The 27,946-nt window shown below is 41.1% G+C and overlaps 2 protein-coding genes across 9 annotated transcripts in view; both read left to right on the forward strand.

Moving 5' to 3' along the window:
* LOC110174722 (tripartite motif-containing protein 54-like) overlaps positions 1-21,659 on the forward strand; it is a 30,688-nt gene extending 9,029 nt beyond the window's left edge. For 2 of the 5 annotated variants that reach the window (XM_055166448.1, XM_055166449.1), the window contains exons 3-12: positions 5,294-5,472; positions 6,951-7,137; positions 7,247-7,342; positions 9,888-9,965; positions 10,035-10,190; positions 10,732-10,754; positions 10,873-10,997; positions 12,939-13,336; positions 14,568-15,970; positions 18,988-19,117. In XM_055166448.1, coding sequence (XP_055022423.1) covers positions 5,294-5,472; positions 6,951-7,137; positions 7,247-7,342; positions 9,888-9,965; positions 10,035-10,190; positions 10,732-10,754; positions 10,873-10,997; positions 12,939-13,336; positions 14,568-15,101 — 1,776 coding nt within the window. In that variant the 3' untranslated portion in view covers positions 15,102-15,970; positions 18,988-19,117. Of the gene's footprint in view, positions 1-5,293; positions 5,473-6,950; positions 7,138-7,246; positions 7,343-8,052; positions 8,117-9,859; positions 9,966-10,034; positions 10,191-10,731; positions 10,755-10,872; positions 10,998-12,938; positions 13,337-14,567; positions 15,971-18,987; positions 19,118-19,816 lie in introns of those variants that run through there. The other 3 variants (XM_055166450.1, XM_055166452.1, XM_055166451.1) reach the window with 3 other exon arrangements.
* A 1,923-nt stretch (positions 21,660-23,582) lies between these two features.
* The window catches only part of tpd52l2b (tpd52 like 2b), a 42,279-nt gene continuing 37,915 nt past the window's right edge, over positions 23,583-27,946 (forward strand). For 2 of the 4 annotated variants that reach the window (XM_055166394.1, XM_055166395.1), the window contains exon 1: positions 23,583-23,814. In XM_055166394.1, the coding sequence (XP_055022369.1) occupies positions 23,799-23,814 (16 nt within the window). In that variant the 5' untranslated portion in view covers positions 23,583-23,798. The remainder of the gene's footprint in view (positions 23,815-27,946) is intronic. The other 2 variants (XM_020940807.2, XM_055166393.1) reach the window with 2 other exon arrangements.

The raw sequence follows: 27,946 nt of genomic DNA on the forward strand, positions 1-27,946 counted from the left end.
TCCCGCCCATCACCTTCATCTTTCACTATTTTTCAATTCTGTTGGGAAGAGAAACAGTTTGAACAGAGGTTTGCAGTCACACACATCTGATTCACTTTTGCATTTATGGAGTTCACAAACACATTTCTTGAGCCACTTTCCGCTGTTAGGATTCAACAATCACACAATTATGATGTCTGAATCCCAAAACTAAAATATGACAATATCAGAACCAGAAAAAAAAAGTGATATGGTTCAAAGGACTTGAAAAGATCAACTTTGTCAATAGACACATGTCACTGTAAAATCAAACATGGAGGTTTGATGCTCAATTTTTTGGAAAATCCTTCCCAGTATGAATTGTGCAATGACCAGAAGTCTGAGATTCTTGATGCGTCTATTAACAGTTAGCTAGTTATTCACATGTATGCAGTTGGTAATGTTGTGGAGGTATTTGCGTTCACACGTGTGACAGCTCTCCGGGTGGGTGGGGAGTCTTTGCCTCAAGTGGAGGAGTTCAAGTATCTCGGGGTCTTGTTCACGAGTGAGGGAAGGACGGAACGTGAGATTGACAGGCGGATCGGTGCAGCTTCGGCAGTGATGCGGTCGCTGTATCGGACCGTTGTGGTGAAGAGGGAGCTGAGTCGAAAGGCGAAGCTCTCGATTTACCGGTCAGTCTTCGTTCCTACTCTCACCTATGGTCATGAGCTCTGAGTAGTGACCGAAAGGACGAGATCGTGGATACAAGCGCTCGAAATGAGTTTCCTCCGCAGGGTGGCTGGGCGCTCCCTTAGAGATAGGGTGAGGAGCTCAGTCACACGGGAGGAGCTCGGAGTAGAGTCGCTGCTCCTCCACGTCGAGAGGAGCCAGTTGAGGCTCGGGCATCTGTTCCGGATGCCTCCTGGGCGCCTCCCTCGGGAGGTGTTTCGGGCATGTCCCACCGGGAGGAGGCCCCGGGGAAGACCCAGGACACGCTGGAGGGACTATGTCTCTCGGCTGGCCTGGGAAAGCCTCGGGGTCCCCCCGGAGGAGCTGGAGGACGTGTCTGGGGTGAAGGAAGTCTGGGAGTCCCTGCTTAGGCTGCTGCCCCTGCGACCCGGCCCCGGATAAGCGGACGAAAATGGATGGATGGATGGACGTGTGACAGTGCGCTCCCACATGTGTCTGAAACTAATACAGTCTCCTGCATGACCTTTGACCCTGGGGTTACAGAGAGTTCACTGTGTTCACTCCATGTGAACTCTTTGACCACGTAAGGCTCATATAAAGACAGAGTCAGCAGGGTGCTCTCACACACATGTACTTAAATAACATTTACACCTTTCATTTATTTGTGTGATATTTAGTAACAGTACTGACTTCAGTGTTTCATAACTCTTCCTCTCTGTGAGTAAATCTGCAAGAGACAAAAGCTTTAATGTGAAATGATTTGAACATTTATGTTTCTAGCACTGATATTACTATTTTTTCTATTTTGTGTCTCCAGAATCTGTGCTTTATTTAGAGTTTTACAATTACTCATCAACCACGAATCTCCAAATTATTTCTTCTCTTAAAAACTATTTTAAGGTTATGTTACCATTAGGGATGTAACAATAACCGAAATATTGTGATATTGTATCGTCAAAGTTGTCACAATAATATCGTGGACCATCACAATATATCGAATTAGAAGACAGAGGGACAGAGGGAACTACATAGACCATGATCCTTTGCTCCATTTCAGTGCAGACGACAAGAAGAAATAACAGTTCCAAACTGCCCCTTTAAAGTTGCTCAGAGAAACACTGTGTTCATTGTGATTTGTTGATCATATGAACATTTAATAGTTTACAGCTCTACTTTACATCATATTTTAGCGCCAAAACTTTTGTCATATTCTCCATGTGTGTAATCAGAAATGCCACCACAAATAAAACAAAGTGCAGTTTAGAGAAAAGTGGGTCGAATAAGGTGAACAGGTTCAGTGCATGGGCCTATTTGTTTTCAGTTTGAGCCTATAGCAGCAGGTGTTTGTCCCTCTTCAGCTCCTGTAGCTCTGGGGCTCTGGCTCTGCAGCAGCTGATGTTATTACTGTGCACTATTTCAGGACATTACCCTGTAGAACCATAAGCCCCGCTGTGTCTGCTGCCGCCTGCATGTGCACATTCGATAAGTGTATTTTTAATGCAATGACATCCTGCAAACAAAGTATTAAGTATTTTTTGTTTTTTTGTTTTTGTTGCACAGATTTTGTAGAGCAAGTCTCACATCTTACCCAAAATGACACTACACAATACAAAAAATGATTAGAACTATATAAAATAGCAAAAAACTAAATACTAGCACACACAGAAACATACACACAGAAACACAAAGGACCAGGTCAGTAGTGTTTTAAAGTTTTCAGTTTTCAGTTTGCTTGACCAAACATTTTGAGAGCTTTTAGCAAACCAATAATTTCTTTAGTCCTTTTACTTGCGCAGGAAAAAGTGGAGTGTTCAAATTGACTCTCACAGAATCTATTTTAAAATTTTCTCAGGTTTATATGAGTCCAATCTGTTCTAGAATTAATTTAACATTTTTGGAAATGTTAATTAAGTAACACTGGACCAAAGTTCCTGTTTAACCCCGAAATCAAGAGACCTGGTGGCAGCGCGCAGTGATACGAAAGGAGAGAAAATAGTGCCAAGCGATTATGAGGTCTGACTTTCTCGTGGACAAAGGTTTTGTGATGCAAATATATCACCCTTTTGAACACATTTTGTTTTGAGAAGAAAAATGCTTTATTTTCATGTCCCCAGCCAACTTGCAGGACTACTTTCATCAGCACCAAAACCGGACAGGATCTCGGCTCACCTGACACTGCCAGGGTATCGAATAACACTTTGAAGGGTTTTCCTGATTTAGCTAAACAACACACAGAGGTGTTTTACATTTTTTTAAACTTTATTTTTGTTAATTTAAGATTAAATTATGAACAAAACTGGTTCAAACTGGTCTTCTCTCACAGGAGTTTGAAGTAGTAGGTGGGAGGAGCCAAATTAACACTAAGGGAAGTTGAATTAATTTCAACTATATCAACTCTGGCAAATAAGGAGCTTTGTTCCGGCTGCTATCACACTTATGAATAACTTGTCTTGGAAAAATCATGTGTTTTATATATATATTTAATATTTATTGTGATTTTAGCCAAGTGTGATGGATGAATTTAACTGTTCTGCACTGGAGCACTGTAACACTTTATTTTGTAATTTTGTTTTTATACATGTTATTGTACATAATGTGGATGATTGAATGAAACGTGAAATGTGGGACCAGCCTCTCAAATCTGCAAAACAAATTTACCTCCTGTGAGCTACTTTTTGAAAAACAAAAATGCCAGAGAGCTATTCATTTTAGTGGTCGCCAGAAATGTTGCAGATATAAGAGCCACGGTGAGTCAAAAATGAGGTACAGTTAGATGTCTATAAAACATAACCCATTATCCAGTTATTGGCACATTAAATTAGGCATTAAAATGATACAGTTAGGAAAGGAAAAAGGCATTTAAACAATCAAAACTGAGTTATTCAACACAATATGTATAATTCAGAAATCCCTTGGCGAGCTACTTCGAAGGGGGTGGACAGCTGCTGGTGGCTCCTGAGCTACAGGTTGGAGACTCCTGACCTAACCTAACCTAATAACCCCAACTCAAACCCCCATTTAATTTTCAAATAGTTAACATATCACTTTTTGTGTTAAAAACAACTCATCCTGAAATTGTATTCCTCCAGTTTTTGCTGTATACAGAGCCCAAAATGGTTTTATCAAGCTCCTGCTCAAATTTAAACCTAAGTTTTGACTCAACACCAGGTTTAAATATTTTTACATGTTTATTTTCAGCCGTGCCTGTTGCTGCCTGTGTTCCTCAGAGATGAGACGGTTTTGTTTATACTAGGCCTAATGCTCGATGGTGACTGTCTGTGACCTCACTCAGGGACATTTTACACATTCTTTCTGGGTCATTTCAAATCAGAACTATTAAAACATCAGAATGCAGCTGCTCAGCGCTGAAAACTGACTGAGAGATTGAGGCTCCGTCCACTCTAGTACATATTTGAGTTGTTTTTGTTGTGGATGCAGTGTTCGTTCACATTAATGCGATGGAAAACGGCTCCTGAGTACAGATCTGATCCGGCACTGTGTGGACACCTGAAAACGCTGATACTCTGATGTTGGTCTGTGCACTGTGAAGTAATTCACCATCAAAATTCTAAGAGGCTAGAATATCTGTCCATTCATATAAACGTGTGTCTGAGTGTACGACCTGCAGACGTATAATCTCTGAAAAGTTTAACATGAACCATCTCCAACATGACAGAAACACAGAACAGACACCATCAGCAGAACACCTCTCTGTCACAGAAAGAACACTCATATTCCACTGAGTCGTGAACTTTAGTCCGACAGAAGCTGAACCGCATCAGCGCACAAGGAGCGAGCTGTTTTTTTTTGAGCTCTCAGTTTGTGCAAATGAGCCATGTGGTTTTAAGTGTCGTTTCTGTAAAACATAAACAAATATGCTCAAAGCTGTGTGGACAGGGAAGACTTGTGGACACAGAAACGAGTCAGTGCGGCTGTCTGTTATGTTATATGGTAAAAATTGTAAAATAAAATAAAAACTTGAATTGCAAAAAAAAAGAAATGCAGATGATGCAGCTTTTAAGTTAAAGGTGATTGATGTGGCTGTGGAAGAAGGAAACAGAGCTGCTGCACATGAGCTCGACATCAGTGAGTCAGTGGTGAGATTTTGGCGACGGCAGTGACGAACTGACTCAACACAAAAAAACGACAAAAGCTTTCAGAGGTGATAAAAACAGACGACCCCAACTTGAAAACATTCTCAAAGATGTGGACACCTGCGACTTTTATTCAGGTGCAGCTTATATATGTACAATTTTAAAATTTTGTTAAAATTTAGTTGTTGCGGCTTAAATTTAGGTGTGCTCAGTAGTCCAGAATTTACGGTAAATAAGATTCAAACCAATGCAGCACCTCCTTAGACAAATTAAACTGGAATAATTTAAAGAATCTGCCACATCAAAAGGCTTCTTAACCTTTTAAATATGTTGTGAGTGATTAGGGGTTGTGATTGGGCTGATGATGGTACAGACTGGCTGATTCATTCTCTCCAGTCTATACAAGTTAGAAAAAATATATTCTCACACAAATATTATGAATCTTTGAGCTATAAAAATGGTCAAAACAGATTGTAATCAGCAACAAGAAGCACAACAACAAAGAAGCTACAAGTAAAACTAAACCTGATCTTTCTCCTTCTCTTTTGTAGCCATCCCTGTTCCAGGCCAGGACGTCCATGCTGGTGAGCAGTGGGCGTTTCCGTTGTCCGTCCTGCAGACACGAGGTGATTCTGGACAGACATGGAGTGTACGGGCTCCAGAGGAACCTCCTGGTGGAGAACATCATCGACGTGTACAAGCAGGAGGTCTGCAAGAGCGCCGCCATCAGGTCAAATAAACACTCACCATTTCTATTACTGTAGATCTAACTGTTGAATATTGACACGGTAAAATCTAACACTAGGGTTCACTTGGATTCAGAGCGTTTACTTTACTCACAGCTATGAATTTGTGGATCTTAATGATCGTGGTGAAGTAGTTACAGTTACTTTCAGGGCGAAAAAAGCACATTATTTGTCAGTCAGACTAAGGTCGACTTGAATGAGTTGAGTAACTTCAACAATACCATGTTATTGCCAAGAGCTTTATTATTTTATTGTTACACGTTACCGATGTGTTTTGAATTTAAGCTGTACTAAAGTTTTTCTGTTTTTTCAAAGATGCTGCAGATCTAAATGGCATTATTGTAGAATAGAACCTGTTTTTACTCTAACTTGTGTATAAAAGAAACATTTACTTGCTCAATTCAAGGCAATCAGTTTCTATGTTTGTACCAAGTAAAATGAACTTATTCTTGAAGTAAAAATTATTACATATTTCAGATTTGAGGACCTGACTGATTAGTTGGCACAGCTTCACAACATGAGTTGTATAAATGAAAACTAAAGTTAAACTTAACTTGCTGTGCCTAGTTAGTCTGATTCATCAGCCGGTTTCACTTCATGAAAACCATCAGATCTCGCAGTATTAGGATTCATTCACTCGATGGTAGGCAGGTACTTTTTTAATTTGGTCATGATGTCTGTAATGCGCCGGAACGCTCAGTGCAAGTCCAAGTAATTGTTGGTACAACAGCAAACAAAGCAGAGAGTGAACATGTGTGTCAACGATCACTGTCATTTCTGTGAGGTGAACTTGCAAATCAGAGGTGCAATAAAAAATGCAGCTAGTGTAAGCAGCCTGCCATCGCAACTCACGTTGGTTATGGCCAACACACATTGAGTTTGACGTCGTGGCTTTACAGCTCTTCGCTGATCGGCCTGTGTGCTGTCTACAACTTCTAGGGTTCTTGCAAACTGTTTATGTGTTCAATTGGTCAATGGCCAATTATTTGTGAGCTTAGGTTTAGATTCACAGTTCACTTTAGTCAGATTTTTCAAGGCAATCGGTTTCCTAGGTTTTTATAAGTTAGGTTTACATATTAGATTTTACAGTGTGGAAATAAACACCATTTCTATTACTATAAATCAAACTGTTGAAAATAGAGATAAATGACCAACGAGCTCCTTCACATGTGTCTCTGTAATTAACAAATCTGAATAGATGGTAATGTTTGGGCCTGACTCGAGACGCTACAAAGGGAGTGAGACCCAGATCCTGCTGTATTTTTACTACCATATCACAAAAAAAGTCACCAGAAAAACACACACATCTCAGTCACCTCACTTTTTCTTATTTTGCATCGATCAAAATGATGAAACCTAAAATAGCACATTACCTTAACACAGGCATGTGAATGAAGTAAAGCAAGTTCAGTTATTAACAAATCAATCAAATCTATAATTCTTCTTTTCTGTGTCTGTCCAGCCTGCCCCCTCCACCGCGTCTCCCTCCTCCTGAACCCGCCCAGGCCACGTGCTCGGACCACGAGGGGGAGAAGGTGAACATCTACTGCCTGAGCTGCCGTGTGCCCACCTGTTCGCTCTGCAAAGTGTTCGGAGCCCACCAGTCCTGCCCCGTGGCCCCCCTCACGCAGGTCTACCAGCAGCAGAAGGTAAACCAGGCACAGCACGACACAGAGGAACCTGTAAGGAACCTGTAACTCACGTTTAATTAGATAAACTCACCCCGTGTTGTTTGTGTTGTTTTACGGTGTGATCCAGGATGAGCTGAGAGAAGGTCTGGACTCTTTGGCAGAACACAGGACTAAAATACAGACTGTGATCGATGAACTCAACCAGATGTGCATCGACTTAGAGGTAAGAGCTGGATGATTGTTGTCTATTCTGCGTGTTTTAGGTTTTAAACACAGAGACTTCATAGACTAAGGTAACCAGACGTCCCTTTTTACCCAGAACAGTCCCAGTTTTGAGTCCTGTGTCCCCTGTCCCAGCAGATTTATCCAAAACCAGTGATTTATCTCAGTAGTATACAAAAATGTCCCAGGTGTCTTTATTTTTGACCAATCTGATGCCTGACAACAGTAAAGAGAGGCATACTTTGTCATTTGTTTAGGTAAAATACAGAAAACTTGCTTATGACCAAAACACAAAGAAAATGTGACTATTAAGGATTTGCGTGTGATGAGTCAGTCACGTGATTTCATGTTTTGGTGGCCATACTGGAGATCAAGACTGTTATTATTCAGTTTATTTCAGTATAATCATGGTGACATTAAACAGCACAAATGACATAAATCACCAGCTCGTTAGATCAGCGTCATTAGAAAGGTATAAAGCTAAAGTCGTCCTCCTGGGTTGTGGACTAGATCCCGATCTAGCTTTGTCAGTCTAATCAACGCTCACTCTGTGCCCAACCTTTAGTCTCCAGATATTTACAACTTCTTCATTCATTCAACATCGTCCAACACCAACCAAGAACTGAAAAGCTACACGGGCTTAAAATCTCATAAATATTTTGTAGCGGGATGTGTGAGATTTTTGTTGATCACCAAACATCACATCTGTTCCTGATAACAGCCAGGGGAAGTAGAACGGAGGTCAAAATCAGAGCCGGAGACGCGGAAATAGAGGGTAACTTTTGGTATTCATCATTTCATTTACTGTAAATCCCTTCTTTGTTTGTGTGGAGATGGTCCCTCACCAGAAATGAAATGTTGACTGACACACGATTGTACTCAGAGGGCTCCATTTCTCTTTTTTATGTCCGCTATCCACCTCTGTCTGTGATCTTTATCAGCCGACCGGGATCAGATAGAAAGATACTTTGGCCTTCTTCTTTAGCAGATTGACTCCGGCCAAAACATCCAATAGCAACACAGGTCAAAACCATTGTTATTCAATTCAAATTTTATCACACGTTGGTCCAGATGGAAAGTTTGACCTCCAATATGGCGCCATATACACCAGGTCACGTGGTTTTGTGATGTAGACGCAAAACCTTAATACTGATTCACATGGGCGAGTGCTTAACAGTTTTCCTTAATTACACACTCCTTTCACAATTTTATTATTCCCAACTGACCCAAACCAGGCGTGTCAGACTTAATTTTGGTTTCTGTGACCTCTCTCCCACTAGCTTTAACAACAGGTTTGATTGACAGTCTCTCTGCTAAGTGCCCACCCTCTCGTGTACCTTCAGCAGCCTCTCTCCTGATTGGCTCTTTGGTTTCACTCTTGCCATTTCCAAATATGGTCTTTGGCTGCAGATTAGTCGCTATAACTGCTTCAACCAAACTTCACACTCCCTTTGTTCACTTCCATTACACAGTCTGTGGGGAGAGACCACACAAAGTCCACGCAAATCAAACCCAGGATCTTCTCAGGGCTCAGCCAACATGTTGCCATAAAAGCCTTGTGGTTCAAATCTCATTTTAAAACGCTTTATATTCCTGATAAGTAGTGTTGGGAAGGTTACTTTTAAAATGTATTCCCCTACAGATTACAGATTACATACTCCAAAATGTAGTTTGTAATGTAATCCATTAAATTACTTTAGGTGAGTAACGTAATCTGAATACTTTGGATTACTTGATTTGCTGTAGAGAAGCAAAGACGAGGAAATCTTCACATAAGAAGTTTCATCTGCTAAAAGAAAATTAAAAGCCCAGACTTTACTTAACCAAATTAAAAATATTATTGATAGAAAACGAGGAGACACGACCACGCAGCATTATTTAGTCCTGTTAAATCCTGTTTTAGACCTGGTTTTAGACCTGGTTTAGTAATGGTTTAGTCCCGGTTTAGTCCCAGTTTAGACCTGGTTTAGTCCCGGTTTAGTCTCAGTTTAGTCCTGGTTTAGTCCCGGTTTAGTCCTGGTTTAGTCCTGGTTTGGACCTGGTTTAGTCCTGGTTTAGTCCTGGTTTAGTCCTGATTTAGTACTGGTTTAGTCCTGGTTTAAACCTGGTTTTAGACCTGGTTTAGACCTGGTTTGGACCTGGTTTAGTGTCCGGCAATAAGTGGAATTATCGAAAAAAAAAAAAAAAAAAAAAGGGATATAGCCCAAAATGTGAAAACAGGAAAATACCTCTGTGTAATACATTTACTTCAACAAAGTAACTGTAATCCAATTACCACTCACTGAAACAGTAACTGTAACTGAATACAGTTACTCATAATTTGTACTCTGATTATGTAACTCCAGTACATGTAATCTGTTACTCCCCAACACTGCTGTTAAGATACTTCTCCCATGTTGCCTAAAGTCACAGTTCTCCAGTCACAGTCGTATAGCATGTGATAGGAAGGGCATCTGGCATAAAAGAACCACAATATGTGGTTGTTGTAAATGGGTGTGATTCTGTATTCTTCTTACAGTGAGGATCTGTGTGTGTCTCTTGTACAGGAAGCGTACAGAGTTCAGAAACAAACCGTCTCTGATCAGTTTGAGCACATCAACTCCGTCCTGGAGGAGAGGAGAAAGGTAAACACACACGACTCTATAGTAAATGTGCTCCTGTCCACAGACCCTCTCACTGTCCTGTGTGTGCAGTCTATGACGGAGGTGATCAGTGCAGAGGAGGAGGAGAAGACGGGCCGAGTCAAAGCTCTGCTCAGACGATATGGAGAAACGGTCTCAGTGAACAGTAAACTCCTGGAGAGAGCCCAGGCCACCATGGAGGACACAGACTCTGTGGCATTTGTACAGGTCAGACAGTGTGTCAAAAACCTTCAGAGCAGTCCGGAAGAACTTAAATAAAAAAAGAAAAATAAATAATAATATAAAGAACATGTTGTAGTTTTTTTTATGCAAAACTGACTCATGTGATCTTTAAATCATGTTACCAAACATACTCTGAGTTGTGTTTTGTTTCTTTCACGTTTGATTGACCCTTTATTATTAGTCTGTCTACATCTTCAAAGCTCAAAATGCTCTGTTCCACCTTGTGATGTTGTGTAGTGATTAGTTATAAAGCTACCTTTTACCTTTTGTTTGGTAGAGATTGGCAGTTCCAGGTTGAAATTATCCAAATCATTTTAGTGAAGGTGTATTTGCTCTGTTAAAGCGATACCATGTAATTTTTAGATGGGAAAAAACATGCATCCTTACTGTGAGCAGGCTTGCTTCTCCACAAACCTGACTCTAATTTGACCTGGAGGAGGGTTTGTTTCCAGGGAATATATGAACTTTCTTTAGTCATGCAGGTGTGTGAAATAAAGCTTTATTCTTTGTTTCTGTTTCCACTCAGAGCTCCAAAGACATCATCGACAAGTGAGTATCAGACCTTCACAATCTAGATACAAAAATGTGTTACATATTTTCTGAATGAAATACAGCACAGTAAATATCTGGTGCTTCTCTTTTCTCCAAATAAACTTCCTGTGTTCAGGTTGCTCGTAGCGACCGCCTCGTGTCCCTCAGAGACACTGGACCCCGACGATGAGAACCTGAGTCATTACCAATATAACTTCAGCCGACAGTACAGGGCCCTGCTCAGCTTAGACTTCCCCAGAGGTAAAGACGGGTGGAGCAGACATCACACAGACATTTGTCCTGTTTAAAGTGGAACTAAACACTGAGGGCGATTTCACCTGCTCCATTTGGTTCACTTCAGGTGGACTTGAGTTCAGATCATCTGTGAGTTTGGTTTGTTTGGCCTGGGGTGAAAGCATTTTCATTTGGTGAGGACTAAAGAAACGTACCGAGAACATTTTCTGCTGGTGGTCTCGTGTGTTCAAACTTTTCACTAGTAACGTTTATGTAGAAGAAATGATCAGTGTGGCCATTGTCCAACAGGACACACGATACAAAGAGTCTGATGCAGCTTTTATTTCTTGAGCCGTTTCCAAAGCTAAAAATAAAAAGCACATGTGACACCTGACTTCACTGTATATCGATCAGTACCAGGAAGTGTTGGACTTAAAAACAAATAAACACTTTTAATCCTGAAAATATACAGCACCTGAAATGTGAGCATCACTTTTATTCACAAATTTTTACTCGCTAAAAATATAAACTGCCTTATTAACTGTGAACTATTCCACAGCATTAAACTTTTCTTTCTTCTTGGAGACAAGCATGTGATGTTACAGGTCAGACCTGTGGAGGGGCGACACCAACCAGAGCAAGAATTATGTTTTTCATTGCACCTTTAAACAATAGACACATCAAGAATCTCAGACTTCCGGTCATTGCGCAGTGCATACTGGGAAGGATTTTCCGAAAAACTGAGCATCAAACCGCCATGTTTGTTTTCCCAGTGGGATCTGTCTATTGACAAAGTCGATCTTTTCAAGTCTTTTGAACCATATCGCTTTTGTTTCTGGTTCTGATATTGTCATATTTTAGTTTTGGGATTCGGACATCGTTAATTGTGTGATTGTTGGATCCTAACAGTGGAAAACAGCTCGAGAAATTTGTTTGCGAACTCCATAAATGCAAAAGGGAATCAGATGTGTGTGAATGCAAACCTCTGTTCAAACTGTTTCACTTCCCAACAGAATTGAAAAATAGTGAAAGGTGAAGGCGATGGGCAGGATTGATCCACAGGAAGGACCAAAAAGGAAACCTTTGGCTGCCTAAATCATCCCGAGTTTGCAGTGAACATTTTGTATGTGGAGCAACAACAAAGCAAAATCCCGATCCCTCACTCAACCTTGGTTACGAATTTAAAAAGTCAACTCCAAAGCGAAAGGAAAGCTGTTCACCAAGAAACAACTTCCACTGCAAAGAGACCAAGAGTTAATGTGGCTGTAAAACCACAAGAACAAGAAAGTGCAGCTCAGCCTGTTTGTCTTTTGCACCTCTCACTTAACAAACGGGATTCCGCTTTGATGATGCTCCACATGCAAAATGTTCGCTGCAAACTTGCGATGATTTAGGCAGTCAAAGGTTTCCTTTTTTGTCCTCCAACATCCAACAACCACACAATTAAGATGTCTGAATCCCAAAACTAAAATATGACAATATCAGAATCAGAAACAAAAGTGATATGGGTCAAAAGACTTGAAAAGATCGGCTTTGTCAATAGACGCATCCCACTGGGAAAACAAACATGGCGGTTTGCTGCTCACTTTTTTGGAAAGTCCTTCCCAGTATGCATTTCGCAATGACTGGAAGTCCAAAATTCTTGATGCATCTATAGAAAAGACTGAAATTTAATCAATTCAAGATAGATATGTTTAATGCTACACTGTGGAAGATTCCAGACACAGCGAGAACATCTGGACCTCAACCACAGACGTTACTTAGGTCATTTTTAAGAAGCCAATCGTTTATCATGGTGAAATATAAAAAGTCTACACCAGTTTTTAAGCTTGGCCAATGGATTTTAGTGTTTAGAGTTTGGAGAGACATTCAGATATCTGGTCTATATCTTGCAATACTCATGCAGTATGTAGGATGCCGACTTGTATTCAAATCTAACACCTGATTTTTGCGTTTCTCCTGTTAAAGAGGACATACCGGAGGAGCTGGAGTCAGAATCGGAGACAGAGGAGACGACGGAAACAGAAGACACAGAGGAGACGCCTGCACAGCGCATGGACTCCCCCTCACAAACTGTAAAAGACTGTCCAGCGACCGTCCCAACAGAGCCCCTCGAGGTACAGGACAAGGAGACAGGGGACGGGGAGAGGACAGAGCCACAGAGGGACAGTGGAGATGGACTGGAAAGAGTGGACAGAGTGGACAGAGTGGACAGAGTGGACATGGAGGGGACAGAGCTCAGGCACAGAGGAGCAGAGCCTGTTCAGATCCAGAGGGAGGAGATCCCAGAGGAGACCCACCAGAGACGAGTGGAGAGGCCTGTGTCCGCTCAGGAGGTGAAGGAGGAGGGCATGACCACACTACAGGTACAGTACACACACACACACACACACGCACACGCACACACACACACACACACACACACACACACAGACACACATGAACACACACACACAAAGTCCAATTTATTTATCTGTTTTAACTTCAATCTTCAAACTTTGAATCATTGCAAACCTTTTTTTAAACAATCCATTTTAAGGTACACTGTGCAACCTGCTTGTCTCCTCATAATGAAATGTTATTGCTTTGTCTCTAGAATGTTCCACAATGCAGCTTTAAAAATATCTCGAGGCTACATTACAGGTCAGATCTGTGGAGACGCGACCCTGCTCACAAAATGGATTTAAAGAGGGGGGGCGGGTGTGAAGCACTTTCTGTTACGTCAGATGCGTCATAGGTGTATTTGCCGCATCATCGTTGTAGCAGCTTTAGTTCATTGTCATGTGGGAGGGTGGCAGAAATACGCTGCAATTTGTTAAAAAAAAAAAAGCTGAATCAATTGAAAAACCACTTCGGCGACAAATACAAGCCCACACATCACTCTTAGAAGGTAGAAAACTAATTAAACTAAACTAATTTTGCATGAGATGGGCCCTTTAATGTATTTTTGAGCAATAGAAACACATGTAATGAATAAATGTAGATGTTTGATGTCACACCAGGGAACATTCCAGGCAAAGCAATAACATCTCCATGGAGACCAGTAGGATGCTCCGCACTGGCAAGGAAGCAGCCGATGGATTTCATGCACCCATTGGCTCCAGCAGATAAACCACGCCCACATAAATAACCAATCAAAGCAAAGACATCAGACAGCTCTGCCAAATTGCCAGTTCTGCTCAGCTGAGGTGTCAAGAACAAGCCGCAAGAACTGCCAAACAGGAACCAGCCCTAAGTTCTTACGTTCTTATGAAGTATGAATAAGCCTTGAGTCTTGCAAAGGGGAAAAAAAGAGGAAAAAAATTTGTTAGCTTCCACAAAATATCACAGTAAATATTGTAAATATCGTAGCGTGACATGTATATCATGAAAATATTCCCAGAGATATAGATATTGTTACATCTCTAATACAAACATATACATTTACATAGGTAAAACACAACTTACATTATACTGATATAGACTTAAAAACATGATGCATATTTATGAATATTGTTTTGTTTTGTTGATAATAATCTGGGCCCAGCGCCATTGTTCCTTGTGGCTTTAAACCTGTGTCTATTCATTTTACTGTCTTCCTTTACTAATCACTTAAAGGAAGTCACTGCAGAGTCTGAGGGCGACAAAACAAAACCACGCCCAGAGCCTGAGACGGTCGAACAAGACAGAGGAAAGGAGGCTCAGAAACCAACTCTAGATGAAGACACAGAGACTTTACTTTATCCTGGATGGTACAAACATGGAAACTGGGGCAGAGACAGTCCGGTTAACAAAGAAAAACAAGTTAATTATACAGATGTTAATACCAGCAGTGAAAATATTGCTTCAGAACTGACTCAAGATCGGTTTGTTCAGCAAGAAGAAGCCAGCAATGCTCCAGAGATACCAAGTCCACGATGGGATGGTCAAGATGTGAAGAATATGTCTCTACAACTGTCAAAGCAAAATGAAATAGAAGAAATTCAACCAAAATTGGAATCGGAAAACGAAATTGAGGCTTCGCAAGATCAGATTGTCAAGAAAGAAGAAGCGAGTAAGGCTTCAAAAGTACTTTGTCCAAGACTGGATGGTCAAGATGTAAAAAAGGATGATCAAATACGTTTCTACAGTCACCAAGTCAACACGAAATAAAACAAAATCAACCAAAATTGGAATCAGAAAATGAAATTGAGGCTTCGCAAGATCAGATTGTCGAGAAAAAAGAAGCCAGCAATGTTCCGGAAATATCTAATCCACGATTGGGTGGCGAAATAAAACAAATTCGACCAAAATTGGAATCAGATAATGAAATTGAGGCTTCACAAGATCAAATTGTCCAGAAAAAAGAAGCCAGCAACGCTCTAGAAATACCTTGTCCACGTTTAAAACTGGATGATAAAAATACATCTCTTCAATCGTCCAATCAAAGCGAAATAAAACGAATTCAACCAAAAACTGAATCGGATAACGAAATTGAGGATTCGCAAGATCCGATTGTCCAGAAAAAAGAAGCCAGCAATGCTCTAGAAATACCTTGTCCACCATTAAAACTGGATGATAAAAATACATCTCTACAATCGTCCAATCAAAGCAAAACTAAACAAATTCAACCAACATTGGAATCGGATAACGAAACTGAGGATTCGCAAGATTTCGAACGTCTACCGCAAACTAAGAATGAAACCTTTGAGGACTTTTTTGATGATTGTGTAACAAATAATTCGAAGAAGAGCCGCTCTGGAAATAAAAACATAGAATTTCTCGACAATATTGAAACTTCGAAAAATGAAAATAGACAAATTTCCAGTGACGAAATTCCAAGTTCTGAGATTGATGGCGAAGAACTGCCTGAGGGAATTTCAGAAACAGAAGCTGGAGGCGACAACGACCAGTTTGACGGAGAAAATGTAATGGAAGGAGTTTCTAGCGATGTTGAAGATACTACAGGAAGCCAGCAGGAGGCGCCACAAAGCACGGGACAAACTTCGGAGTCGGGATTTAGAGGGAGTGTGACGTTACAGGTAACGTTTTTAAGCTTTTATTTTGAAATAAGCCAACTTCTTCACCTGCTTCTGCTGCTGGCTACGCCTCAACTCGCCGTTCATCATGTCTTTTCACTTTTCCGTTGGATTAATTATATTTTTCACTTGATTTCGTTTTGTGTTTTGTTGCGTTATTGTAAAAGTTTGTTGTTATATATGTCTTGTCTTCCATTGCTTCTCTTTACAGCAATACTGAACATAAAAAAACAAAGCTAGTGTATTTAAAATGTTTTGGAATTGAACAGCATTTACATTTAATTATCAACATGGTGGTTTTCATCGTGGAGATGTGATTGCTTGCCTGGAATGTTTCAGAGTTTGGCATTAAGCTTTACTATCTCCATGGAGACAAGTACAAGGTCAATAAAAACAACGATTGATACCAAGATACATAAGTTGCCGTAAAATACCAAATAATAACCGGGGCGTTTATGTGTTTCAATCGCTTAACAAACCCAGTCTGATTCATGAGCCGGTTTCACTTTTTAGAAACTGTGTGACCTCGCAGCATTAGTATTCGTTCGCTTGACAGTAGGCAGGTCCTTTTTTTATTTAACCAATCGCTGTTGTTTGGTTGTGATGTATGTAATGTGCCAAATCCTGAAGGAAGAAGGGCAATAACGTCTTTCCCTTTGATAAAATTCACCAAACATTCTCTTTGTTCCGGCTTTAATTCCTCGATCTTGGGAATCATTGCCAACACAGAATATATGTCTTCGTCTACATCCATCTCGACACTTTGTTTACTGTTGTGCTGTTCCACAAAAGGGACCCAGACAGAAGCCACGAGTTTGACGTCTTCACAGCTCTTCACTGATTGGTCGGTGTGCGATCTAGAACTTCTGAGGTTCTTGCAAACCATCAAGACTGTAGTGTATTTTGATTCCTGACTGTATTTATTTAAGACCAGACGACAATTTGGGGCAGGTGATTCATTCCTTCCTCACAAAAATATAATATAATATACATATAATTTACAGTTTTTATTTGTTATACAATGGCCTAGCGACTAATTTGCCGACCTTGTGGATACGATTTCTGCCGCCTTGTCCCTTTGCCACAACTTTCCTCTTATGCTGCAGCAGCTACGATCACATCGCTGCTTCCTCCGAACCGCCAACCTGAATATCACCAAAACTCCTAAAAACTCCTTCCATTTCCTGCTCGATATGCTGTGCCATTTTTATTTATGTTACTTCAAAATCGTGATTTCACAGCAACGTGAATCTAGATCTGTTTCTCCACTTTTTCACTGAAGCTGAGGCTGATCGGACACAGCGCAGAGAATAGAACCTATCCATTCAGTCACATGACCAGTCTGGTGTCGGCAGGACTGACCTGAAGTCATACTGCTCCTGTGTTGCTGTAAACATCAGACTCTCTGTGGTGTCGCTGCTCTAATCATCAGATCTTGGTTAAATAAAGCACAAAAAACTTGAAATGCTCCTCGGCAGCAGACAAAACCACTGCTGGACGAGACTGGATTAGACTCGACGTTTATTTGGAACCGGCGTTTATTTATTGAAATATAAACCTGCACCTGGTGTTTAAAAGGACCCAGCAGTTAATTGAAACCAGGCTATTATTTGGTATTTTACTGTGAATTTTGTACACTCCAAGCAAAGTAGAAGCTTTATCATTGAAATGAGGTGATTACAGGGATGACAGTGTTGCATTAGTTGAGCTTTAACCCTTTAACCAACGGGTAACAAGTTCAAGTCTTGGCCAAAGAAACTGTTATTATGTCCTAGGGAATACATGCATCCTGAATTTCGGACATCTGGTCATCGAGCGCCAACAAAGCAAAATCACGATCCTTCCTTTTTAGTCCTTCCTGTTTATAAATACTAATTAATTAATCATTGCATTTATATAGCACCTTTAAAGATAACCAAAGACGCTTTACAGTTCATTATTCAATCACTCAACACTCATCTGCACCATCGGCCCCTGCGACCACCATCACTCGCGTACACACCACTTTCATATTAGGCAATGTGGGTGAAGTGTCTTGCCTAAGGACACAATGACAGTTTTTGACACTAGCGTCCCACTGTGGCACCTGGAATTCCCAGTGTCTCCCATCCAAGTACTACCCAGGCCCAGCCCTGCTGAGCTTCTGAGATCTGGGAAGGGAAACGGTTTGGACAGAGTTTTGCAGTCACACAGATCTGATTCCCTTTTGCAGATATGGAGTTCGCAAACTTCCGAAGCCCATTTCTCGAGTTGTTTTCCGCTGTTAGGATCCAACAACCACACAATTACGATGTCCAAATCCCGTGACTAAAATATGACAATATCAGAACCAGAAACAAAAGCGATATGGTTCAAAAGACTTGAAAAGATTGGCTCTGAAATTCGGGATGCATGTATAGTCAACAGTGATGAGGTTGGTTGAAAAAGGAAGGGCATCTGACAAAAAATAAATAAATAAATAAAAATTACAGGCACTTTGGCAACGCTTTAAGAAATTCGAATGTGTCTCGCTCAGACCAAGTGCACTCTGTTGTGTCGTTAGGTAAGCCACTTCTCCGACACTGCCCAGTATGAATGTAGTGTACGTGTGTTTAAGGGAGGGGTTGATGTTGATCTTTTCTTTTAGTCTATGGCAACAAAAGTGTCTTATCGCCATGGAGACTAGAGAAAATGGGGTTTATCGCTTTGAGAGGAAGCTGCTAAATAACAAAAGCTATATTTCTTTTCATAATCCGTGTTTCTGTTTCGCTTTATGTGTTTTCATTAAGTCATATCATGCCTCACCATTCCCTCTCTCTCTCTGTCCCATCTCTCCCTCACACCTCTGTCCTCCTTGTTCCCTCCCTCCCTTTCTCTCTCTCCTCCTTTCTCTCTCCTCCTTCCTGTTCTCTCTCTGTTCCTTCCCTCTCTCCATCCCTCTCTCTATACCTTCCTCTCTCCCTCACACCTCTGTCCTCTTTGCTTCCCCTCTCTCCCTCTCTCCTTCCCTCTCTCCTCCCTCCTTCCCTCCCTCCGTGCAGGCGATCACTCTTGTCTTCTACCTTCTGGCGTTCCTCGTCATCCTGCAGAGGTTCTGGATCTACATCGGCCGCTACATTCTCTTATAATCCCACAGTACAGGAGCTGCACCTGTCACTGCTGCATGTCCAGGTACACGGGGCTGCACCTGTCACTGCTGCACCTGTCACTGCTGCATGTCCAGATCCACACGGAGCTGCCCACACACAGCACTGAACTCAAATCACACAGACTTTTAGAAACATTTATAGACGGGTGTGCACCTGTCTGCACTGACACCTTGTGGCTGCATGAGGAGTGAAAAAAATACTACTAATGCAAGAGAATCATTTTCATCAGATTTTGAATGCTTGCAAATTAAATTTTTTTTAAACTTTTTTTTTAACACTGAAAAACATGTTTTTAGATAGAATTGCAATTAAATATTCAATACATATTCTGAATTCAGAGTGAAAAAAATGATACCAGAACATACAGTCAAACTTTATTTATAAAATGTTTTACATTTGATTCATTTACTGCTCATTGAAAACAATCACAGAGCACATGGCCAGTGCTGTGTGATTGTTTAGTATTAATAATTAAACCCACTCTCACATTGAGAACATCATTAATGATTCATCTGAACAAATGAAAATGTCATAAAGATTGTGGCATTTCCAGATAAGAGATAATAACAGAGTCAGCAGTAAAAAGGTAAGATGAAGCTACAGTGTTGCTCAAGCAGTAACATAGAGTGGAATAACAAAACTACTTTTCTAAGAATTAAATCAAGTAAATGTGTCTGATTCCCTCTCTCTGGTGTGTGAGACTCTCCTCTGTTTGTCACAGACTGAACCAGAGTCCAGCCCTGACGCTCCTCCTCCTCCTCAACGTCCCATGTTTTACTTCTCCTGGCTCAACCGTCTGCACAAGAGCCAGTGAAGACAGAGAGCCCCCAAGAGACCCAGAGAGACCCCAGTGAAACCCAGAGAGACCCAGAGAAACCCAGAGAAACCCCAGTGAAACCCAGAGAGACCCAGAGAAACCCAGAGAGACCCAGAGAAACCCAGAGAAACCCCAGAGAAACCCAGAGAGACCCAGAGAAACCCAGAGAGACCCAGAGAGACCCAGAGAGACCCAGAGAGACCCCAGAGAGACCCAGAGAAAACCCAGAGAGACCCAGAGAGACCCCAGAGACCCAGAGAAACCCCAGAGAAACCCAGACAAACCCAAACAGTCCGGGATAGGGTCCAGACTGGGCCCTGTGGTCTGAACTGGGGTTTGAAGTCCGGTCTGAGGCCTGGATGGGGCTGAATGCCACGGAAATGTGTTAAGAATAAAAATGATATAGAGACTAAACTAAAAATGGTACTGAGAAGTTCTTTAGTTTATAAACCTAGACTCTTGTGGTAGTTGAAAAGACAAATATTTCTATGATATTATGCACATAGACTTAGAGAATAAATAGGAGTGTGTGTAGTTTCAGAGCAGGTTTTGTGCATTTACTTGTGCATACTAAAAATAACAGACCATGTTTGCTACTTCTACCATGACATCAAAAATGATAATAATAAGTTACATCATCGTGGCACCTACATGTTCACTGTCCCCAAACCACAGCCCATGTCCTCTTTTGCTGTGCAAGAGTAGATTCTGTTTTGTTAAAAGTGCACTAACTTTTCTAGAGGGGCATCTGTCTCCTACTCGTCTCCACGGAAATGTTATTGATACCCACAGCGAATCGAAGTCTTTTGTCCAGTTGACAGAATAGAAATTTTCTTTGGTGACCCACAATGTGGCATCTCCAGCCATCAGTTTACAGGCCAGATCTGTGGAGAAGCAAACCCACTCACAATTAGGAGGAACTGGAATAAAATTAGGAAAATTTAAGAATAAAACCCCTATGATTGATTAAATGTAAAAGGTATATTTTAATGCAATACTGTACTAGCCACACTGGTGCCACCTAATGCTTCTGCTCAATTTAATTTCTCTCCAGCGACTAGGTCAGGAATCAGAATACACTACATGGTTCGCAAAAACCACGGAAGTGTGAGTCCGGGCACCAGCCAATCAGAGAAGAGCCATATTCTGTGTTGGCAACGATTCCCGAGATCGAAGATTTAAAGCCGCAACAAAGAGAATGTTTGGTGAATTTTATCAAGGGGAAAGACGTTATTGTCCTTCTTCCTACAGGATTTGGGAAAAGATTAATATACCAGTTAGTCCCGTTAGTGGAGCAGTACAGACATCACGACCAAATAACAGCAATTGGTTAAATAAAAAAAGTACCTGCCTACTGTCGAGCGAACAAATCCTAATGTTGTGAGGTCACACGTTTTCCACAAAGTGAAACTGGCTAATGAATCAGGCTAATACTGTCCAACATTCCTGGCAAAATAATAACATTGTCTTGGAAAAGGATAACTGGGAGACGTCCCTCCAGAAAAGTTACACTTTTTGTTTTGTTCACACTTTGGTTTTCTTTTAGATTTTAATTCACTTTTGAAGTGCTGGTCCTCTATCTGAAAAAAAAAAAAGTGAATTTATTACAGTAACATTACAGTGGTTCTTTTGTAAGTTCAGACACGAAATTATTTGCTTAATATGATTTTTGTTTTTTCCACAATGTGACTGAATCAGGCCTATTGAACTGCTGTGTACCTTTCAACAATAAAGTTTTTTTCAATTATTTTCATGTTGTCAATTTTTTTTTTAAAGACAAAATATAAACCTTATGTGCTTGTAAAATTCTAAAACTGAAAAAAATTGTCTCGCAGTTGTTTGTTATTTGCACTATATTTCTTTATAATTATAGCAGCTAGTTGGCAAATTTTTGTCTGGACATAAAAGAAACTCTGAAGTCATTTTTGTCCGTTTCACACTTTGGCAAGTTAAGGTCTTTTGTAGGACAGACCTGTATTTGTATTTGTATTTATTTATTAAGGGACAATGCACATTAAAAGACAGGATAACGTAAGAGACAAATGTGTACTTGCAAATATGCAGGATTGCAGCCAAAGCTCATTTCTATCCTTAGTCCCCTGCTGGACCAAGGCCACATAAAACATATTCATCATTATCATCATCATCTTTATTCTGGACTCATGGTCCTTTTTAAAAACAGACAAGGACAGTGACAATACAAAACAATAAACATTTATGTTTTTAAAAGATGACCACACCAGTGTCTCCACATACTGGACTGATATCATATTGCACTGAATCTCAGATTTGTGAATGACATTATTATTTCATTGTCTGATTTGTTCAGTCTGCAGATAAAACTGTACATTAAAATTCTTAGTGCAGTTTGCAAAGTGTTCACTCGTGCAGTAACAAACATTTCAGTCTCACTCGTCCATCGTGGCTCCTCAAAAGCTCCATAAAGCGTCACTGTAGGCCACCTGCAGTCTTTGCAAACTCGCTTTTTTATAATTAGTCCAGAGGTGAGCTGTGTACAACAGTGTACAATAAGATTTAAATAGTAACAACTTTACATAATTTGTACAAGAACCAAACTTACACATAAGAGGATTTACCTGAGCATAGAGCGTCCTACACTGTCTATACATCATCATCATCATCATCATCTGTCATGTCCACGGTGATGATCTGCCCCAGATATTTAATTTTTGTTGTAACAGACAACACAACATTTGACAGGAAAAGTCAGGAAATCTCATGTGCTTATATTCTTTGGTCCTACAGATCATGACCACAGTCTTGGTTGCAATATATTTTATGTCATGCTCCACACCGTAAGCTGAACAGATGTTGAGGAGCTGCTGGAGAACAGCGGTGCTTGGACTGAAAACAATCAAATCATCTGCACATTAAATGATTCACAACAAAATTTCCAGTCGCACAACCAGTTTTAGATGTTCTAAACTTTATTGACAATTCATCTAAATACAAATTAAATAAAACTGGGGACAGAATCCCCCCGTCTGACCCCACTGCTGACCCTAAATTGGGCAGACACACTGTTTCCCCATCCGCATTGTCTGCTCTGCATACCAGTACATCAAAAAATACACAATGTATTTGGGTACACCCTTTTGAATCATCTTCATAAATAGTTTCCGGTGATTCACCCTGTCAAATGCTTTGGATGCATCTAAAAAACACATAAAAGCTGATGAATTCTGCCTCTTGTATTTATCAATAATCTCTTTAAGAGCATACACACACATATGTGTGCCCAGCAGAGCCTTAAACCTAAACTGGTTGTCTGTAGATTTAATAAATTGTGAGATCCTGTCCAGCAGGATTACTTCAATATTTTTTGACACTATGCTGGCCAAAGCTATAGGTCTGTAATTGTCAGAACTGCCAACTTTCCCAATTTTATCTTTAATGACAGGGACTAGCAACACAGTTAACACAGAGTCAGGTAAAAATCCATGAACAAAGAAAGCTGTGAAACAAATTGTATTACCGTTTATATATTTTTATTCCTTGTTATTATATTATATTGTGATGTGTGAGCTTTTGTGTCTAAATAATTTCCCTTGTGAATCAATAAAAGTTTGTCTAAATCTAAGTGTTTATGCAGTTTCGATACTGACCGGAGGAGGGCCTCAGTGCTTCTTCAGTGCCGGTCTACGGTCGCTCTCCTCCCGCAGAAGGAGCCGCTCTGAGCCGTGGCTGTTTTGGATCTCTGCGCTCACACTTCCACTTCCCCGGGCTCCTCCTGCACCTCTCAGCGGACAAAACACACCGGCACAGCGGACCCCCGAGGCCCACGAACGACCCGCCGCCTGCCCGCGCACGATCCGACTCCCGCCTCTGCCAGATCCGCACTTTTATTCGCACTAAAAGCGACGCCATGGAGCCTGGTCAAGGTAACGTTAGCCTAGCTCCCGAGTTAGCCTAGCATCGAAAACAACGCACTTTACCCGCGACAACAACATTACCCCGCACGATATCGCGGATTAAGTTGGCGCGAGTTAACGTGAGCCCGTGTCAGCGTGTTTAATCGTGATCTGGAGTGTTTTTCGTGAATAAATAACAGTAGTAGAGTCGTTAGGACAGGCCGTAAAAGTGACAGTGACAGCGAGGCTAAAGGATGAGGGCGGATCGAGTGTCTCCTCTCCCACAAACTTCATGACACGTACAAAACAAGCACAGATCGGCGTTATTTTAATGTTTATGCTTTTTATTTTTCTGTCACGTTGTGGGTTAAGAATTTGACATCGACAAATGGTGAAAGAAAGACAGTTTGGAGCAATTTGGAGCTGGTAAAACTATTTAAAGGCGAGTGTTTTATTCTGCAGTGATTGAAATTTCAAAATAAAAAACTGGGACATCCCCGTTTCTGTTTTTTTTTTTGGTGGTAGGTAATTGGGGTGTAACAATAATTGAAATATGATATCGTATCGTGAAAAGTCTCATAATAATATCGTATGCTGTCACAATATATCAAATTACAAGTTAATTTGCTTTAATGCATTTTGTTTTATAGTACCAATACATGCATCATGAATCTCAGACTTCCGGTCATCGCGGAATGCATACTGGGAACGATTTTCCGAAAAAGTGAGCATCAAACCGCCATGTTTGATTTCCCATTGGGATGCGTCTATTGACAAAGTCGATCTTTTCAAGTCTTTTTGGACCATATCACTTTTGTTTCTGGTTTCTTATATTGTCATATTTTAGATTTGGGATTCGGACATTGTAATTGTGTGGTTGTTGGATGTCCTAACAGCGGAAAATGGCTTGAGGAATGGGCTTCGGAAGTTTGAGAACCCCATGAATGCAAAAGTGAATCAGATATGTGTGACTGCAAACCTCTGTTCAAACTGTTTACCTTTCCAACGGAATTGAAAAATGGTGAAAGGTGAAGGCGATGGGCAGGATTGATCCACAGGAAGGATGAACAAGGAAACCTTTGTCTGCCTAAGATAACATCCCAAGTTTGCTGCAAAAATTTTGTATGTGAAGCGCCAACAAAACAAAATCCTGTGTGTTAAGCGAGAGGTGCAGAAGACAAACAGACTGAGCTGCACTTTCTTGTTCTTGTGGTTTTACAACAACATCAGGTCTTGGTCTCTTTGCAGTGGAAGGTGTTTCTTGGTGAACAGCTGGTGCCTTTCGCTTTGCCGCTGACTTTTTAAATTCATAACCGAGGTTGAGTGAGGGATTGGGATTTTGCTTTGATGGCGCTCCACATACAAAATGTTCGCTGCAAACTCGGGATAATTTAGGCAGCCAAAGGTTTCCTTTTTGGTCCTTCCTGTGGATTAATCCTGCCCATCACCTTCACCTTTCACTATTTTTCAATTCCGCTGGGAAGGGAAACAGTTTGAACGGAGGTTTGAGTCACACACATCTGATTCACTTTTGTAGTTATGGAGTTCGCAAACTTCAGAAGCCTGTTTCTCGAGCCGTTTTCCACTGTTAGGATTCAACAACCACACAATTACGATGTCCGAATCCCATAAAAAAAATATGACAATATCCGAACCAGAAACAAAAGTGATATGGTTCAAAAGACTTGGAAAGATCGGCTTTGAGAATAAACACATCCCACTGGGAAAACAAACATGGAGGTTTGATGCTCACTTTTTCGGCGGCTCCTTCCCAGTATGAATTGCGTAATGACCGGAAATCCAAAATTCAGGATGCATGTATACCCTCAATACTCAATACAAAAAATACTCTTTTTAGAAAATACAATGTGATTTTCAACATCTGTGTCTGTGTTCATTTCGGTCCTGTGAATGTGACTTTTTTAGTATCGATACCAGCTCAAATGAGTATCAGTTTGGCATCTGATTTTCATCAACTCTAGCTTGAACGAACTCCAATCTTGTTTTGCTGTTTACATTTTTCTTTATGGCTGAGTTTGAGTTCCTTAATGCTCAAACTTTGGCACATGCTGTCCTACTTTTCTCCACCCACTTTTCTTTTTCTGAGTGAGTGACAGGTGGATTGTGTTCGTTCAGAAGAAGTAGATGGTTGTAAATACCTCTTTAAAAAGCAACGTAAAGCTGGTGTACTAGATTAAAACTGCAAGATTAATTACAGTTAAGTTGAAATCGCAATTTGAGTTATGGCAGTCCAACTGTCTAAATAAATATATCCTAAAATCTAAGTTGAAATTTTAGGCTCTAAGAAAATTACTATATTTTTAATTATATTATTCACCACTTTTGATGAGTCTAAACAGAATTCATATTTGTTTTAATGTATCTGTAATACTTCAGTTCCAATGTTTCTATATACAACCAAATTTGACACAGCTCTTTGGCTTTTTTCCACAAATTTGGCAGGATTTAACTAGGACATGTCATCGTCTGAAAAGTTGGACTACAGGAGGTCACAGGGAGGACTTCCCCGTCTCAAGCGGCGCTCACATGACTCCGCTGTCTCTGTCTGTCTGTGGCCACATGCCTCTGTCTGTAATAATGCTGAACTCGCTTATCTCTCACACACAGGCAAAAGATCATGAGGAATTTGGAGCAGAGGAGGAGGAGTAGGAAGGGGGGCAGGAGCAGAGGAGCAGAGAAAAGAGGAGAAGGGCAGATACAGACGAGGAAGAGCAGGGCAAGTGCAGTGGAGGATGAAGAGAGGAGGCAAATAGGGCAGGTGTAGTGGAGCAGAGGCGGAGGGGAAGAAGAGCAGAGAAAGGAAGAGGGCAGAAGCAGAGGAGGTGATTAGGGCAGGAACGGAGGAGGAGGAGAAGGGCGGGTGCAGAGGAGGAGGGCAGGTACAGCGGAGAGGAGGAAAAGACGACATTCTGGAGCGGAGGAGGATGAAGAGAGGAGGAGGAGAATAGAGCAGGAAGAGGAAGTGGGCAGGTGTAGAGGAGCAGATGAAGAAGATGAAGAGCAGAGAAAAGAGGAGAAAGCCAGATACAGAAGAGGAGGATGAAGAGAGGAGGAGAATAGGGCAGGAACAGAGGAGAGGAGGAAAAGATGACGATCTGGAGCAGAGGAGAATGAAGAGAGGAGGAGGAAAAGAAGGTCTGGAGCAGAGGATGGTGGAAGGAGTAAGGCAGGTGCAGAGGAGGAGAAAGAGGAGGAGGGCAGATACAGAAGAGGAACAGAAGGGCAGGTGAAGAGGAGGATGAAGTGAGAAGAATAGGGCAGGAGCAGAAGAAAGGAGGAGAAAAAGAAGGTCTAGAGAGGTGGAATAGGGCAGGAATGGGGCTGGTGTAGTAGAATAGATGAGGAGGAGGAAAAGGGGGGGAGAATCGGGCAGGAGCAGAGGAGAGGGGGAGGAAGAAGGGGGCTGGTGCAGAGGAGTAGTAGGACAGGTGCAGGGGAGGAGGAAAAGAAGGTCGAGCAGAGGAGGACAATAGGGCAGGAGCAGGTGCAGAAGAGGAGGAGGAAAAGAGCGGGTGGAGGACAGGAACAGAGGAAGAGGGGGAGAGGGGAAGAGGAGCAGGGAAAGGAAGAGGGCAGGAACAGAGGAGGACTGTGATGTGTGAGCTACTGTTAATTAATAATCAGTATTCAATCATTCATTTTTTTTTTTTTCTTATTAGTTTTTACATTTTACACACATAATTTGAGGATTTGGTTATAAAATATTAAAACGGATATTGAGTAGCTACATAATTCCATACATCTTAACTCATATATTTGAAGTCTTCTGCATATATATAAAATGTCAAAAGTAGTGAGTGTAGTGCATGTGTGCGTGTGTGTGTGTGTGTGGAGGGTGTGGTTGGAGTGGAGACGTGTCAGAGCTCTGAGGGCCACTGGACCGGTTGTAGCTGTCACCGTAAGATATTCAGCCTCGTGCTCGGTCACTGTGGATTTACGTGAAATTATGATGCAATCCATAACAGCAAATTACAACACATTCGTACATTGTGTCTTCAAATTTTTAGGTAAAAGGAACAACAATGTCAGTATCACTTTTGGAAATGCATAATCTTATGGCTGAAAAGGCAGACAAACAAAATAAATACAAAAACAAATAAAACCCTCCCAAGTCCCTCCTCTCTCTCCATACGCCGTAGCA

Source organism: Boleophthalmus pectinirostris, unplaced genomic scaffold (genome assembly GCF_026225935.1).
Source record: "Boleophthalmus pectinirostris isolate CB_2022bp ecotype Guang Dong unplaced genomic scaffold, ASM2622593v1 HiC_scaffold_8, whole genome shotgun sequence".
Lineage (NCBI taxonomy): Eukaryota > Metazoa > Chordata > Actinopteri > Gobiiformes > Gobiidae > Boleophthalmus > Boleophthalmus pectinirostris.